We start from the raw sequence: 17,487 nt of genomic DNA, 5'->3' as shown, positions 1-17,487 counted from the left end.
TCACATTGCTTCACAACCTTCAGATCACCAGACACTATCATGCCAAGGTCCCTCTCCCAGTCCATCACATACAGCTCTTTTGGATTGCCGCACCTCAGATGTATGACACTGCACTTCTTGCCACTGAACTCTAGCTGCCAAATCATTGATCATACTTCAAGCTTTCTTAAATCACTTTTCATTCTCTCTACTCCTTCAGGCGTGTCCAACTTTGTTGCAATTCTTAGTATCATCTGCAAACTTTACCTTCTATCCCTTCCGCCAGGTCACTCACAAAGATACTGAACAGAACCGGTCCCAAAACTGATCCCTGTGGCACTCCACTTAACATGGCTCTTTCTTCAGAGTAGGTTCCATTTACCATTACAGGCCGTCTCCGGTCACTCAACCAGTTTGCAATCCATGCTACTACCCTGGCACCCCCTCCCAAGCTTCTCATTTGTTCACGAATCTCCTAGCTGGGACTGTATCAAAAGCTTACTAAAATCCAAGTAAATCACATCAAGTGCTCTTCCGGGGATTACCTCCGCTACAGATGCACCACATGGCCCTGCAAACTGCCTGATTCAGGTTGAATATTCTCATTTTTCACCACAACTTATGGAGAGTTGCAAACTAGTCACTATGCAAGTGCAATAGTTTTTATTGACTCTCTTCAGACAGACACGCCTAGTGAAGAGTAAAAGCACTTCATTAATTTTCTGGACTATTTCTTAATACTAAGGATTTCAAAACTTCAATGCACACTTTTGGCGCAAACCTTTTAGTTTCTTTCCAGACGTGGTGGTGTGAATTAAAATACCTGGGCAAAACCATGGGTTACTGCCAGTTTCAATAACCAGCATGTTCTTGTGCTGAAGAAGTATTCTACAAACCTACTGAAGATGGAAAAACCAGAGCGAAAAACATACACTGAAAATTCATAATTCCAGCAGTCTGAGGTAAAAACATGGCAGCTTTAAAATCTCTCTTTCTGAAGTTATATTGAGGGGATGGAGCCAGCAGTTTTCTAGTAGCCTAGAACAACTCACTACACACGGGAGACTCTAGATTTAGAACTGGACGCAAAAGGTCGCTTTATGAGCGCCTGCAACAGCAGACTGCCGCTCTGGTGCATTCTGCTGCAGTGCAACACTGGTCACCTACAGGCCCATACAGAACGGTGTTTAGCCGCACGTTTTAGACAAGCTATTATTAGCCCTTATACTGTAAGGGGTAATAGCGTGTGGAAAACGCGCAGCCAACCTTCCCAAAACTAATAGCGCAAGCTAAGCCGCACATTTTACTCTCAGAAATTAACGCCTGCCCAAAGGTGTTAATTAAGTATCGGTTATCGGACCCGCTGACAGCCGCCGCTTCTGCTAATAAGGAGGCGCTAGTGTCCCTAGCGCCTCCTTAATAGCGCCGGCCCTAATTTAAATACAGAATCGCATGCCCAGGAGAGATGCCTGGGTGCGCGTCGGGAGAGCAGGCGCTCAACACGGAGCGCCTGCTCTCCTGCGGGTTTTTTGTTTTTAAATCGGCCTGCTATATAGGACACAAAGTACTAGAAATCCACCAAAGGAGGCACAGTTATTAGCTTTTATAACTAAAAATAATCATAATTAAATCACAAGCACAAAAGATCAGTGAAATGTGCTAAAATAATAGACTCTTGCATAAGATAGAAAACAGCGCCTCTTACCCTGCTGCAGGCTGCCATGCAGGTGATTGACGAACGCCGTTAATATGGTGGCCACATTCATCATTTGGGAGCACTGGGCGAGGCCAAGCGTGAAGAGCTCGTTCCAGCATGATTTTACCAGCAGTATGCTGTTCTCCTGTCTGTTATGGTGAATGCAAAGTGACATTTTCAACAACACAAGCCTTTAAGCATTCGGCACAAGTCAGAAAGAGACTTTGGTTTAAATCCATTCCAGCTGTTAACAATCTAAGCTGTGCCTTTTTGTGATGTCAAATTGGGGAGAACAAGAGACTTCTCCGGCCCCTACTTGCACACCATCACCACCACCAGCACTGGTCCGATTCCACAGCACAGTGGATTCAAGCCAACTAATCTTTTCAGTACAAGTAAAACCTCCTGTTTATACTGAACAAGAACCATGTAACACAACTTCAAAACTGCCAGTATTTAGCTGCATTGCTGGTGAAGCAGGTGCTGTGCTTACTGCCACAAAACTGGAAAGGAGGAATCTGACCTCTGTGGTGAGCAAATTAATGGAATCACTGCTAAAACAGAGGATGCTGCAGTTGCTGGAATCTAATGGAACACAAGACACGAGGCAGCATGGTTTACCAGAGGTAGATCTTATCAAGTCCAATCTGATCAATTTTGATTGGGTAACTGGAGAGCTGGATCAGGGGAGAGAAAGGCCTTGGACACAGTTCTGCACAGGTAGACAAACTGAATTTCTCTAGGCATGGGCTCTAAAGTGATTGACTGGGAAAGAAAGTGGTTGATTTCAAACCTTTAGTTATAGGAAAATTGGTTATCTGCTAATTTTCATTCCTGTAGTACCACAGATCAGGCCAGACTCCTGGGTTTTGCCTCCCTTCCAGCAGATGGAGACAGAGAAAGCTTTACTGACAATCAGGCCGATACAGTTCAGTGCGCTGTTAACCCGCGACTGGAAGTGCGTTTGACACGCTAGCTTTACCCCTTATTCAGTAAGGGGTCGAAAATGCGCGGCCAACCCCCCTCGAACTTAATAGCGCCCGCAACATGCAAATGCATGTTGATGGCCCTATTAGGTATTCCCACGCGATTCAGAAAGCAAAATGTGCAGCCAAGCCGCACATTTTACTTTCAGAAATTAGCGCCTACCCAAAGACACCGGGAAAGTGCACAGAAAAGCAGTAAAAACTGCTTTTCTGTGCACCCTCAGACTTAATATCATGGCGATATTAAGTTGGAGGTCCCGAAAGTTACAAAAAAAAAATAAATTTGAAATCGGCCCGTGGCTTGAAAACCGGACGCTCAATTTTGCCAGCGTCTGGTTTCCGAACCCGTGGCTGTCAGCGGGTTTGAGAACAGACACTGGCAAAATTGAGCGTCGGCTGTCAAACCCGCTGACAGCCGCCACTCCTAATTTGAATACTGAATTGCGCACACAGGAGAGTGGCCTGTGTGCGCGCCGGGAGAGCGGGCAAACGTGGACTTTACTGTATCGGCCCGAATGTCACTTAACCTGGTGTGCCACCCTGCAATCCATCAGTATTGACTTATACCCAAGCTAAGATGGAAAAAGATCCCAAAAGTCAGCGTAACTATCAAACATCTCCAGCCAAATGAGCAGGACTAGAAGGAACCATTAAATCTGAATTATCCTTATAACCATACAAGTCAGAATGTACAACTATCACCTGAGCCAGAAAAAGCCAACTGAAAATCCTTCAGCTTATGTACAAAAAACTACATATTGAGCAGACTCTCCAAACCCGGGCGGGACTCTGGACGGATTTATGATATTACAGGAATGAAAATTAGCAGGTAAAAACCAACATTCCTTTCCCTGTACTTACCCAGATTAGTCCAGACTCCTGGGATGTACCAAAGCTTCCCTAAACTGGGTGGGACTGTGAGAGTCCTGCTCAAAGTACGCTTTCCCCAAAGCCCATGGTATTTGGAGCCTGAATGTCCAGACAATAATGCCTGGAGAAAATGTGCAATGACTTCCAAGTAGCCGCCCTATATATATCTCTTGTGGCGATACTAACTGGCATTAAGCCCAGGTTGCTGCTTGCGACCGAGTCAAGTGAGTTCTCAGACCCTGAGGTACTGACCATCCTATGAAAAATTTATGCCAAAATTATGGCCTCCTTCAACCACCTCACTATGGTCCTTTTGAAGCTTTCTGCCCTTTCTTTGCACCACTCAAGAGAATGAAAAGATGATCAGACACTCTAAAGCTATTAGTGACCTCCAGAGAGCGCAACAGTGCTCGCTTCACATCCAGACCCCTCAACTCCTTATCCAAAGCAACCGACCTAGCCAAATTTGGAAAAGCTGGTAACTCCACGGATTGATTCAAGTGAAAGGATGAAACCACCTTTGGAAGAAAAGAAGGCACCGTGTGCAATGAGATCCCTGAATCCAAAATCCGTAGGAAAGGATCCCTTCATGAAACTGCTTGTAGCTCTGAAATCCACCTAGCCAAACAAACTGCCACCTGAAAAACAACCTTAAAGTAAGATCCTTCAAAGTCGCCCTGCACAGCGGCTCAAACGGTGTCCCACAACGCTTTAAGAACCAAGGTTAGGCGCCACAGGGGACATATTTTCTGCACCGGGGGACGCAAATGTTTGACATCTCGCAGAAACCATACCCCATCCAGATGCGCAGCCAAAGGCACCCCATGCATCTTGCCTCTAAGGTACCCCAAGGCAGCCACCTGGACCCTTAAAGAGTCAAGCCAAACCTTTCACCAAACCTTGCTGCAAAAAAGACAAAATATGGGCCACAGAAGCTCAATTCGGATCCATACTATGCTTCTTGCACCAAACCTCAAACACCTTCCACACTCGCACATATGTCAAATAGATGGACTTTTCTTGCTTGTAACAAAGTGGTAACATCCTCCAGATACCCCTTTTCTCTCAAGCACCTCCTCTCAAAAGCCAAGCCACGAGAGAGAAGCAATCCACCTGATCCAAAACCATAGGACCATGGCACAGCAGGTTGGCGAGATGAGCCAGACGTAGCAGGCCATCCACTGCGAGATTGACTAAATCTATGAACCATAGCCAAAGAGGCCATTCCAGCACCAACAGAACTACCTGCCCCGGATGACTCTATTCTTCACAAGACCTTGCCCACCAGCGGCCACTATGGAAAACATACAGGTAATTCCCTGTGGCCACGGAAGGACTAAGGCATTGACTCCTTCTGCCCCATGCTCCCTCCGGCTGAAGAACTGTGAAGCCTTAGCATTCTTCCATGTTGCCATGAGATCCATGCAAGGGACTCCCCACCTGCAACAAATCAGGACTATGGCTTCCTCTAACAACTCCCACTCCCAGGGATCCAACTGCTGCCGACTGAGGAAATCCGCCTGCACATTGTCCAATCCCATTATATGGGAAGCTGCCAGGATCTCCAGATGGGGCTCTGCCCAGTGGACTAACTCCTGAGCCTCCTGCGTCACCGCTCGACTCTTGGTACCGCCCTGCTGGTTGATTTAAGCCACCGTCGTTGCATTGTCCGACAAAACTCTCACTGGTCTGCCCCAAACTAGAGGCAGGAAGGCCTGGAATGCTAGATGCACTGCTCTCATCTCTAGATGGTTAATGGACCATGACGTCTCCTCCGGAGACCAGTGCCCCTGTGCCACTTGAGCCTGACACACACCCCCTAAGCGGAGAGGCTGGCATCAGTTGTAACTACTATCCAACGTGGGACCTCCAAGGCTATCCAACAGCCCAAATTGTCCCGACACAGCCACCAATCCAGACTAATTGCTCTGAAACTGGGTTCCACCTGGAGAGCAAGGCTGACTGAAGTGAACAGATAGGAGCAAACGCCCAAGGCACCAATTCCAATGTGGAAGCTATAGACCCAAGAAGGTACAGAGAAAGGCAAATCAAAATGGTAAAGGGTATGGAACAGCTCCCCTATGAGGAAAGACTAAAGAGTTTAGGACTGTTCAGCTTGGAGAAGAGACAACTGAGGGATATGATAGAGGTGTTTAAAGTCATGAGAGGTCTAGAACGGGTAAATATGAATCGGTTATTTACTCTTTCGGATAATAGAAGGACTAGGGGGCACTTCATGAAGTTAGCATGTAGCACATTTAAAACTAATCGGAGAAAGTTCTTTTTCACTCATTGCACAATTAAAATCTGGAATTTGTTGCCAGAGGATGTGGTTAGTGCAGTTAGTGTAGCTGGGTTTAAAAAAGGTTTGGAAAAGTTCTTGGAGGAGAAGTCCATTACCTGCTATTAATCAAGTTGACTTAGAAAATAGCCACAGCTATTACTAGCATCAGTAGCATGGTATATACTTAGTATTTGGGTACTTGCCAGGTACTTGTAGCCTGGACTGGCCACTGTTGGAAACAGGATGCTGGCTTGATGCTTGGTCTGACTCAGTATGGCATGTTCTTATGTTCTTATCCTAGAGCCTGGGAACCGCCCTGCTTAGCAATCTGCGAATCTGTCCCCGGATCTTGACAATCTGCTCCTCGGTAAGAAAAAAACCTCTCCGAGCCTGGTGTCAAAGCATGCTCCCAGAAGTTCCAAAACTTGAGACAGCACCAGCTGGCTCTTGTGCTAATTCATAACCCAGCCCAGGAACCGTAAGTGCTGCAGCGCTACTGCCACTGCCCGATGACAAAGGTCCTCTGCGTGAATCAACCAGTCTTCCAAATACGGGTGAACAAGGATGCCCTCCTGCCAAAGAGCTGAAGCCACTGTGACCATCACTTTTGTACATGTCCTCTGTGCTGTTGCCAACCCAAAATATGGGGCACAAAACTGAAAATGATTTCCAAGGATCATGAACCTGAGAAACCTTTGATGGCCCGGTCGAATTGGAATGTGGAAATACAACTCAGTTAAATCTAGAGAAGCCCAAAACTCCCCTTTGCTCATTGCAGCGATTGCCGACCTCAACGTTTCCATCTGAAAACGAGGTACTCTAAATTCAGAAATCAGACAAAAAGCACTGTCCTTCTTTGGACCACAAAATAAATGGAATACCTTCCTGTTCCCTGCTCCTCGACCAGCACTGGGATGATGGCCCCCAACAAATGTAGACAACAAGCTTTCTCGAACCACACATCTTTTCTGCTTGTAAGTGCGAGGGGACCTTATGAACAAATCCTTTAACGGATGTGCAAATTCTAAAGCGTAACCGTTTTCTATCACACTTAGGACCCATTGATCAGACATGATCTCAGCCCACTCCTCGAGAAAAAATGTTAGCCAACCTCTGATTTTTGGAACAGAGGACTGAACCAGCCTCGCTTCATTGGGAGGACTTGAAATCGGAGGCTCGCTGACCAGTACCATTTCTGATTGGTCTATGGCCTCGAAAGAACCGATTCCAAGACTGCTGCCTCCTCCCAAAGGACGAGACTGCCAGGGATGTCGGCTCAACCGTAAGAGAACGACGAAGAGAAACTTCTGCTAACCTTCGACTTGTCCTCTGGAAGCTTGTGCCCTTTGGTCTGTGAACCTTGGTCTTGTGAAAATGCTGATGGCAGAAAAACCTTGGGTCAGAAACCTTGGTCTGAACCCAGTGGGCAACTTGCACAAGTTGCACAAAAGATCTTACAGTTTCAGCAATTCAAAGTCTGAATTGAGAAAGTGAATAACAGGAAATAAAGTAAGGCTATGCTTCTGGGTACGAAAATAAATCTGTGAAGAGGTGGTCAAGGACGTGCGTACTAGGAACTGATAAGGGGAACAGAAACTAGGCCATGTTGACAGTTGGCATGATAAGGAAAATGTGACCTGGAATGCAGGTATGGAGCAATAATGAGCTGATTTAGAGCAATAATTTTTAGCTTGCAATGCATAATAGGAAACCTATAAAAACAGTTGGAAAGGAGAAGTAGTCAAGCAAAGTTGTACTTTGACAGGCCGTGGGTTAATGTGAGTATAGCAGTAAGGTGTTTTATATTGATTTGCTTGCCAGTTATATGTTAGATACTTTGCTTCCTGTATAGGTCATTTGTAGCCTATACAGATTTATAATAAGTAACCAGATATTAATATAGAATGTTACAAATTTAGACTAATAAAATTTTTTATTGCATTAAGAAGCCCTTGTAATTGGCAGTTTGTTCAGTGTCATTTTCTCTCATATAACAATAGTTAAAAGGGTATAAAAACAGGTCTCTCCGAGAAGTTTCACAAGCTCCTCCCAAGTCCTCACCAAAAAGCAGCTTCCCCTTTAATGGAAGAGATCCCAGCTGAGACATAGATCAAACATCCGCAGAACAGTTCCTTAACCACAGAAGCCTTCTAGCAGAAACCGCGGACATCATAGATTGAGAAGAAGTAGTTGTGATCCCTCTAGATCCCCCCTAAAGTAATTGAGACTCAGATAGCCACGCACTCTCTAACTGACAAATAATAACAGTATGACTAAGTTTCACTAGGTATCCATTAGCTCTATAGTGGAGCTGCAAGGATGGCTACTTTATAAAGAAAAGAAACCCTATGATAGCAAGACTACATATGTTATCTTACAGAGTCAGGTGATTATATAATAATGTTACAACAAATATAAAGATAGGAAAGACAAAGAGAAGCCAGTGTGAAAGTATTATTTTTCTCATATAATACTATTTATACTGGGTAAGTTTCTACATGGAGTACTATCTCATAATGAGCAGCAGAGACAGGAGTGGAAAGGTATAAAACAGAAGAAGAAGAAAAAGAAGTGCGAATATATAATAAAAGAGAAAAACAGCATTGAAAACAGCAGTACAAAGCATCCGTACCATAGGCCACCATGGCTGCCAGTCTCAGCCTGCTTCGCATCATCTGGGGATAACTATTTATTGGATTGCAATTGCTGTACCCAGCACAATCTGGCCCGGAGCATAAAACTGCTACATACAGCAGCGTGAATGCCCAATGCAGACACCTCAAAAATCTTCTTGAGATGTACCTCCAACTTCCTATCCTGCATATCCTTAAGTGCCGCTGATCCCGCCACTGGAATTGTCGTCTTCTTCATCACTGTGGAAACTGAAGCATTAACCTACAGCATCCACAATGGATACAGCTTCTCCATGGCTCTGTCAACCTTCAAACCTGTATCTGGAGTCTCCCGCTCCGAAAGCGCTACTTCCTTCACTGACTTGGGGAAAGAGAATGCCTGCACTGGCCCCCTCAAGCCCCACATGACTGGATCCACTCCCTCATAGTCCGAATCAGCCTGGGGCTCTTTAATATCCAGCTCGTTTAGAACATGTGGTATTAAGGGCCACAATTCCTTTCAGCAAATAAAGCGGACCACTTCTGGATCATTTCCCTCCACTGAGAGTGCTTGATCCCGAGTGTTATCAGGGCCCGTGCTGCTCAAATGAGGTTCTATCCCAGATGGTTCACCAGCCAGAGGATTATCAGCCTCCAAGCTATTATCTGCATTCCCCACCAGATCGGGCCAAACGCGGCCTCTTTGCAATAACTGGTTCCTGCAGGATGACATCCAGTCGCTCTTTTTGCCAAAAATGCCTTATGCATAAGCAGGACAAAATCCGGGGTCTTTGATCTGCTGGTGACAGTGGTGGGGGCAGGGCAGCGTCCTTGCAGGCCTGTCAGTCGCGGCAGCAAAAGAAGATAAAAAGGCCACCATTCCTGCCGAAATTGGGAAGGCACCTTCGGGTCGTTCAGCTACCCCCGCACTGCCCACGGAGGACCGCTGCCTGTCCGAGGCTCCCCTAGCACTCCCCGAGCTGCCTTCTCCCTGGTGATGCAGCGGGAGCGAGTGCCAGTAAGAGAAAGGCGCTTGCGTGTCTCCCCACATGCCGCGCATTGCCCGCTGAGCAGCATGGCCAGGAAATTACTTCTTTTTTTTTTTTTTTTTTTTTTTAACTGCCACATGAGCTCGCCCGCACCAACACCACCAAAAACCAGACCTCAAGTGCACCCGACATCTGAACTGGAATGCCGCAAAACCTGGCAGAAGCACCCGACCGGCACCACAAAAAGCAAAGAAAAAACTGAGACTTTTTTTTTTTTTAATTTTATAGGGAAAAAAAAAAAAAAGACTTCCCTTTTGCGGTTCCAGGCTCCGGCTGTCCAGCTGTAGGAGGAAGGAGAGGGAACTGGCCTCACCATCTATCTGCCCCTCAGCAGGTCAAGGATCTGGACAGACTCAGGGGTTTCCAAACCCCTCCTGCTCGTCCGCTCCTCTACCTGAAAAGATAGCGCCACCAGGACCTACCGACTTTCAGGGAGGGCCAAGTAGTAATCCCTAACCCTAAACACTACTTCTAAAAAAATTTTTTTTTTTATTCTCCTTAGACTGCAGGATTTGCATCATCTTCCATCTGCTGGAGACAGAAAAATACTGACGGACTGCAGGTGGCACACCAGGTAAAGTGACAACATCAGTAAAACTTTCTCTGTCTCCATCTGCTGTAAGGGAGGCAAAACCCAGGAGTCTGGACTGATCTGGGTATGGAACAGGGAACTTCTTCTATCCTTTTCCTGATTTATAAAGTTCAACTACTTTTGCTCACAGATCCTTTGACAGTTCTTTTGCTTTCCCCATGCTTCAGTAACTACCAAAGTCAGTGCAGCCCTGGATGAAATGCACAAGGGATTTTCAAGAGCTAAGAAACTCACTGACAATTTCCACAGACACTAATTACAAACAAACAAGGCACAGATGTGGATATCTATCCTTCATTGCCATTTCAACCTGTGTGTGTCAACTTACATGTATTTTATCAGCCCAAACATTCAAGGGTATGTAAACTTTTGAACAGGACCATTTTATTATTTCCTTTATTGCTATGGTTTGTTTTAATGATTCTGCTATTCTGTGATGCTTAACAGTTTAACTTGAAACATTAAAAATAACAGATCACTCATGTTTTCTTAAAATACTACACATCTTACAAATTCTACCAGAGGTATGAAAAGCAAGTTTGCTTACCATAAGCAGTGTTTTCCGTAGATAGCAGGATTAATTAGCCATGCTCTCTAAGGATGTCCTTCCGGGATGCTGAGTGGAGCTTGACCAAGCTGACAGAACTTTGCTCTGTGTGCGGCTCTCTGTCTTTTCCCGCGCAGCACCATCTTCTCCTCAGTCTATACCAAAGCATGTTTATGAAGCATGAAGTAGAGACAGTCTGGGGATCAGCATGGCTACCTATGGAAAACACCGTTTACGGTAAGCAAACTTGCTTTTTTTCCCTGCCGATAAGCAGGCTGAATTAGCCATGCTGTCTGGTAATCCCCAGCTGAAGGCTTTAAGCGCAGCAAGATGGGTCCTTGCCGGAACGTGACGCAGTTCCCAAGGATGAGTGAAACATTGGCACTCAACCTGGTCCAGAGTTGTGGACAGTCTTCTTACCGTGTTCCTGATTGGAGAATGGATTTGCCCATCACCACATCCGCAGCTGCTTGCTGGTCCAGACAGTAATGGGAAGTGAAAGTTTGGAGAGAGGACCACATGGCGGCTTTACTATGTCCATTATTAGAACCTTGCATAGGTGAGCTACTGACACTGCCATCGCTCTTACTTGATGGGCCTTTGGCAAACTGGTCAGTCTCTGATCTTTTACTGTAACAGTACTGAATACACTGCGAAATCCAAGTCAAGAGAGTTCTCTTAGAGATCGGCAGACCCGTGTTAAAGGAAAGGAATAGCTGTGAGGCTCTAGCTTCAGAGTGCGTTCTATGTTTATAGTAGGCCAAGGCTCACTTACAGTCCAGTGTGTGGAGCCGCCTCTCACACTCGTTTTTGTGCAGCTTTGGGAAGAAGGACGGCAGGGTGATAGTTTGGTTTATGCGGAAAACCGAAATTACCTTGGGCAAGAATGAAGGGTGTGTCTGTAAGGTCACCTTGTCATGATGAAATTCCAGGTATGGAAAGTAGTAAACCAGAGCCTGTAACTCGCCGACTCTTCTTGTGGAGGTCAGGGCAACCAAGATCAGGACCTTCCAAGAGAGATATCTCATGTGAGTAGTTTCCAGAGGTTTGAAGGGTGGAAGCGTCAGCTGTTCCAGAACTAGATTAAGATCCCATGGGACAAGTGGTTTGTGAACCAGTGGTCACAGTCATAAAATGCCCTTCATGAAGTGGGAGACTAGTGGATGACTGGACACCAGTAGGCCATTGTGAGGATGATGGTAGGCAGCAATCGCACTGACATGAGCCCTCACTGAAGCAGTTGCTAGCCCCGTTTGATAAAGGGAATGGAGGTACTCCAAAAGATGATCCTGTGGGCAGGAGAAGGGGTCTATGCCCTTGTTGTTGCACCAAGCAGCATATCTTGGCCACTTGCCTTGGTAGTTACGCCTGGTGGAGAATTTTCATGATGACAGCAGCATCTCTTCGACTTCCGAAGGCAAGCGCAGATGACTTAATACTGTCCATTCAACCTCTATGCTGTGAGATGCAGCGAGGAGTGCATGGGATGAAGCAGGATGCCTGTCCTGCAACAGTAGATCTGCACTGTGGCCAAGGGGAATGGGCAGTTTGATGGAGAGACGCACAAGATAGGAGTACCATGGTTGCCTGGGCCAAGCCGGAGCGATCAGGATGAGGTCAGTAACGTCCACTACACACTTCTGTATGGTTCGAGATGAGTGGAATTGGGTGGATAAACGTAGAGAAGCCCTCCCGTCCACGATATGAGAAACACAATCTATGCTAGTCATTTCTGGCTGGGATATACTGAGCAGAATGTCTGCACTTCCTGTTGCAATCGGTAGCGAAAAGATCTATGTGAGGGAGGCCCCAAGATTGGCAGAGAGACTCCACTATGCCCTGGTGAAGCTCTCACTCATGTGGATGGAAGATCCTGTTTAACTTTGTCTGCCCTGGAGTTCGCCACCCTGGGTAGGTAAGTTGCCTGAAGGGTGATGGAGCACTCCTCCGCCCATTCCAGGATGCACACCGCTTCCCTGCACAACATCCAGGAACCAGACCATCCTTCTTTATTTATGTAGAACATTATGACCTGATTATCCACGTGGACCATGATGGTTTTCCCTCATAGGAACCCTCTTGAACATGCATACTGCATTTCAAATTGCTTGGAGCTCCAGGAGGTTTATCTGCTGGAAAGTCTCTCAGCGGGACCAGAGTCCTTGCGTCCGCATATTTTGCAAATGGGCTCCCCAGCCTTTGCTTGAGGCATCCATGGTGAGGATCATTTGATGACCTGGGGGGCAAAGTGGGGCTCCAATGGAGAGAGCTGCAGGGTGTAGCAACCAATCCAGGTCTGTTGTCATGCTTCGGGTTAGACGTACTCGCCAAGACAGCGGATGTGAAAATTGTGTCAATTGAGACTTGAGCCCCCATATATGCAGACGCGTACGGGGCACCACAAATGGCTGCTGCCATGGGACCTAAGAGGGTCAAGGGTTGGTGGGCTGAAGTGTGAGTAGAGTCTCTCAGCTGTATGGCCAGGGTGCGCAGCACGTGGGCCCTGTCCGCCAGAAGGAATGCTCTTCCCTGAGCTGTACTATGTAGGCACCAATAAACTATAGGTTCTGAGTTGGTTGAAGCCTGGACTTCTCGTAATTGATTATTAAGGCAAGCCCCTCCATGTATTGGATCGTAGTCTGTAAGTTGCTCTGAAGAGTGGTAGGACGCAGTGCCACTAGCAACCAGTCATTGAGGTATGGGAACAACTGAATTCCCTGCTTCCTGAGGTGGGCCACTGCTACCGCTAAACAGGGCAGACAAGAGACTCAGGGCAGACGAGAGACTGAAGGGAAGTATCCCGTACTGATAGTGGTGTTTGTTGACCTGAAAGCACAGGTACTACCAGGAGGAACGGTGCATAGGAAGAGTGAGAGCACACATCCTTGAGGTCCAGCGAGCAGATTCAATCATTGGGCTCTAGGAAGGGAAGGATGGACTTGAGAGATGTCATCCTGAATTTCTCCTTTTCCAGGAATTTGTTGAGAACTCTTAAGTCCAAGATAAGGCAGAGTCCTCCTGATTTCTTGGGAATGAGGAAGTATTGTGAGTAGAATCCCTGATTCAGCTTCGAGCTGGGGACCCGCCGGATCGAACGCTGCTGAAATAGTGTAGATAGCTCCTCTTGCAGCCAGCGAAATTTCCCTGAGGTAGACTGATGCAGGCTCACTCGGTGGGGGAAGAGTAGGCATGTCTTGAAATGGAGGGAATAGCCTTCTCTGACAATAGACAGTACCCAACGGGTGGAGGGGATCACTTCCCAAGACTGGTAGAAATGGGATATCTTCCCTCCTGCATGTAGCAGTAAACACGGACCAGGTGCGCCTAAAAACCCTGCTAGGTTTTTGTGCTGTTAGTCTGTGGCAAACGTTGTTGCCTTTGGTTTCTCTGCCTGCCTTGGGTCTGTTGTGGCTGTGGCGGTTGAGGCCGTGACAGAGGGTAAGATGGCGAGCGGTATGCGGAATATGGCCTAAATGATCATCTCTGGAAATGGGTCTTCCTGTACGTTGAGTAGTACTTTTTTGTCGCCGATTGCTCTGCCGGGAACGCCAGTAACAACACCGCACTGTTCTGTTCTTTTAATTGTGCTACTGTCTCACGGAGCTTGTCCCCAAAGAGGTTGCCAGGGAGACAAGGGAGGACTGTCAACTTCTCGAATGGTGCTGGCCCGAAGCCACAACATTCGACTAGCGGCTATGCCTCCTGCCGTGTTACGAGCGGATATCTCAAAAGCCTTGTAAGATTGTGCGCAGCAAAAAGAAAATTATTATTTACCTGCTAATTTTCGTTCCTGTAGTACCATGGATCAGTCCAGACAGTGGGTTATGTCCCCAATCCAGCAGATGGAGTCAGCACAAGCTTTGAGGGGGCGTCACCCTATATACCACTACCCCCTCTGCAGGAGTTCAGTATCGAGTATATCAAAGCCCGAGTAGAAAACCCGAACCCCTTAATGGATCAAGTTGAAAAAGAACCGGCAACAACAACCGGGTACCTATAAGAACTAGAACTGTAAAGATCCTACCAACGGGTAGGAAAGGCGAAAAACACAGCAAGACAACCTGTGGGGAACTGCGAAAGCAGTAAGAGCGGAAGCCGTAAGAAAACACAGCCACAGAAAAGAACCGAGCAGGCAGAACACCCAGACGCGGTGGGCGTCTGGACTGATCCATGGTACTACAGGAACGAAAATTAGCAGGTAAATAATAATTTTCTTTTCCCTGTACGTACCTGGATCAGTCCAGACAGTGGGATGTACCCAAGCTTCCCTACATCGGGTGGGGTCCTGCGAGGCCTGCTCGTAGAACCTGTTCGCCAAGATGTCCAGAGACAGTAGAGGCGAGATGGAGGCGATAGTGCCTTGAGAACGTATGCAACGATTTCCAGGTGGCTGCTCCACCGATTGCTGGAGAAGAGAGCGAGCGGACCTCCGCCCAAGAGGCCGCCAGAGCACGTGTAGAATGCGCGACAATGCCGGGTGGGGGAGTCCGCCCCACCCCAATGTAGGAAGCTGCAATGCCAGCCTTCAGCCATCTGGCAATCGTCGTCTTCGAGGCCTGGGCCCCGTTCTTGGGACCCGACCCAAGGATGAAGAGATGGTCCGACGGCCGGAACACACTCGTAGCCTCCAGATAGATACGCACTCGTAGCCTCCAGATAGATACACAGAGTGCGCTTGACTTCCAAGAGTCGTAGAGATTTCGGCTCAAAACACGAGAAGGACGGCAGTTCCACCGTCGGATTCACATGGAATGCAGACACCAGCTTCGGGAGAAAAGATGGAACGGTGCGGATGGAAACTCCAGAGTCGGAGAAAACGCAGAGAAGGCTCTCTACACGACAGAGCCTGCAGTTCCGATATGCGACGAGCGGAACAGATTGCCACCAGGAACACTGCCTTAAGGGTGAGATCCTTAAGCGTTGTACTACGCAGTGGCTCGACTCTAGGAGGGACAAGGATCCCGCAATGGAGACCGCAGATGTTTAATACCCTTGAGGAATCGAACAATACCCGGGTGCTGCAGTAGAGAATCCCCATCACACAATAGCGAACCAGGGCGGCCACCTGGACCCGCAAGGAATTATAGGCGAGCCCCTTGTCCACTCCCGCTTGCAGAAGTTGGAGGATCTGAGGAACAGAAGCCTCAGTTGGTCCCGTGTCCTGACCGGCAAACCACAACTCGAACACCTTCCAGCCCCTAACATAGGCTATCGACGTCGTCGTCTTTCGTGAACTCAACAGCGTGGACAGTACCGCCTTCTGGTAGCCCCGGCGCCGGAGGCGGCGCCTCTCAAAAGCCAGGCCGCAAGACAGAAGAGTTCCGTGACAGATGCCCGAGTCGGATGGGTCTGTCGATCACCAGCTGTAGAAGGACCGCGAAGATCACAGTCCCCTGATGATACTCTATTCTGCGGGGTGTTCTGAAGGAGATGGGACGGCCATGGGAGCACTAGAGCATCAACTCCCTCCGCACCTCGCTCCCTCCGGCGACTGAAGAGACGGGGAGCCTTGGCGTTGTGCGCGGACGCCATCAGATCCAGGTGAGGGGTCCCCCACCGATGGACAAGCAGTTGCATCGCCCCGTCGGATAGTGACCATTCCCCGGGATCCAGTAGTTGACGACTGAGGAAATCTGCCCGGACGTTGTCCAACCCTGCGATGTGCGAGGCCGCCCGGCGGACCAGAAAACCGCTCCGCCCACTGCATCAACATCGCTGCCTCGAGCGCAACCCGCGGGCTGCGAGTGCCGTCTTGTCGGTTGATCTAGGCCACGGTGGTCGCGTTGTCCGATAATATTGTCTGGTCTCCAGACGATTGATGGACCATTTCGACTCTTCCTCGGACCACGTCCCCTGCGTGGAGCTGCGGTCGCAGGCTGCCCCCCAGCCGACGAGACTGGCGTTGTTGGACACGCCGCGAGCCAGATTCGCCGGATCCAACCACCAGCGCAGACTGTTCCTGGCCACTTGCGGCAGAGGGAGGGTCACCCGGTAGTCCTGCGAGGGCGGTTTCCAACGGGAAAGGAGAGCTCGCTGTATCGGCGGGAGGCGCGCAAACGCCCAAGGGACCATGTCGATGGTGGAGACCATCACCCCCAGGAGCTGCAGGTAGTCCCAGGAGGTGGGATCTGGTAACGCAGAAAACCGCCGTATGTGATCCCGCAAGGAGTGCGCCTTGTCCTGCCGCAGAAAAACCTTGCCCAGACGGGCGTCAAGCGCTACGAGGGCACGAGGAAGCTCTTGGAAAAATTCACCCCCCATTCGAGGGACTGCCGGAACTGTACTTCACCACCCATTCCAGGGACCGCCGGAACTGTACTACCCTGGCCACCGCCTTCTGGCCGTGGCAGAAAGACTTCGCTCGAACGAGCCAATCGTCCAGATATGGATGGCCTAGAGTGCCCTCCTTCCGAAGGGCAGCCGCCACCACTACCATGATCTTGGGAAAAGTGCGCGGGGCCGTCGCCAACCCGAATGGGAGGGCTATAAATTGGAAATGCTGGTCCAGAATCTTGAACCTGAGAAGGCAATGATGTTCCCGGTGGATGGGAATGTGCAGGTATGCCTCCGTCAGATCCCAGGGGGCGAGGAACTCCCCCCCGATGCACCGCCGCAATCACCGACCGCAGCGTTTCCATGCGGAACCGGACCACCCGGAGGGACTTGTTGACTTCCTTGATATCCAGGAGGGGCCTGTAGGAACCGTCCTTCTTTGGCACCACGAAGTAAATCGAATAATGGCCCAAGTCCACCTCGCGGGCGCAATAGTGCCTATCTCCCGGAGCCTGTCCAGTGTTAACTGCACAGCCCTTCGCTCGGGACCCGATCCGCAGGTGGAGAAGATGAACCGGCCCTGCGGAACGCGGACAAAA

The 17,487-nt window shown here is 48.6% G+C and overlaps 1 protein-coding gene across 7 annotated transcripts in view; it reads right to left on the bottom strand.

Annotated features, from left to right (window-relative positions):
• NR2C1 (nuclear receptor subfamily 2 group C member 1) overlaps positions 1–17,487 on the bottom strand; it is a 110,090-nt gene that overhangs the window by 17,036 nt on the left and 75,567 nt on the right. For all 7 annotated transcript variants that reach the window (XM_029601600.1, XM_029601603.1, XM_029601602.1 and 4 more), the window contains exon 11: positions 1,685–1,824. In XM_029601600.1, the coding sequence (XP_029457460.1) occupies positions 1,685–1,824 (140 nt within the window). The remainder of the gene's footprint in view (positions 1–1,684; positions 1,825–17,487) is intronic.

Source organism: Rhinatrema bivittatum, chromosome 4, assembly GCF_901001135.1.
Source record: "Rhinatrema bivittatum chromosome 4, aRhiBiv1.1, whole genome shotgun sequence".
Lineage (NCBI taxonomy): Eukaryota > Metazoa > Chordata > Amphibia > Gymnophiona > Rhinatrematidae > Rhinatrema > Rhinatrema bivittatum.
The sequence above is the reverse complement of the archived record's forward strand: the minus strand, read 5'-3'. Positions and strand labels throughout refer to the sequence as shown.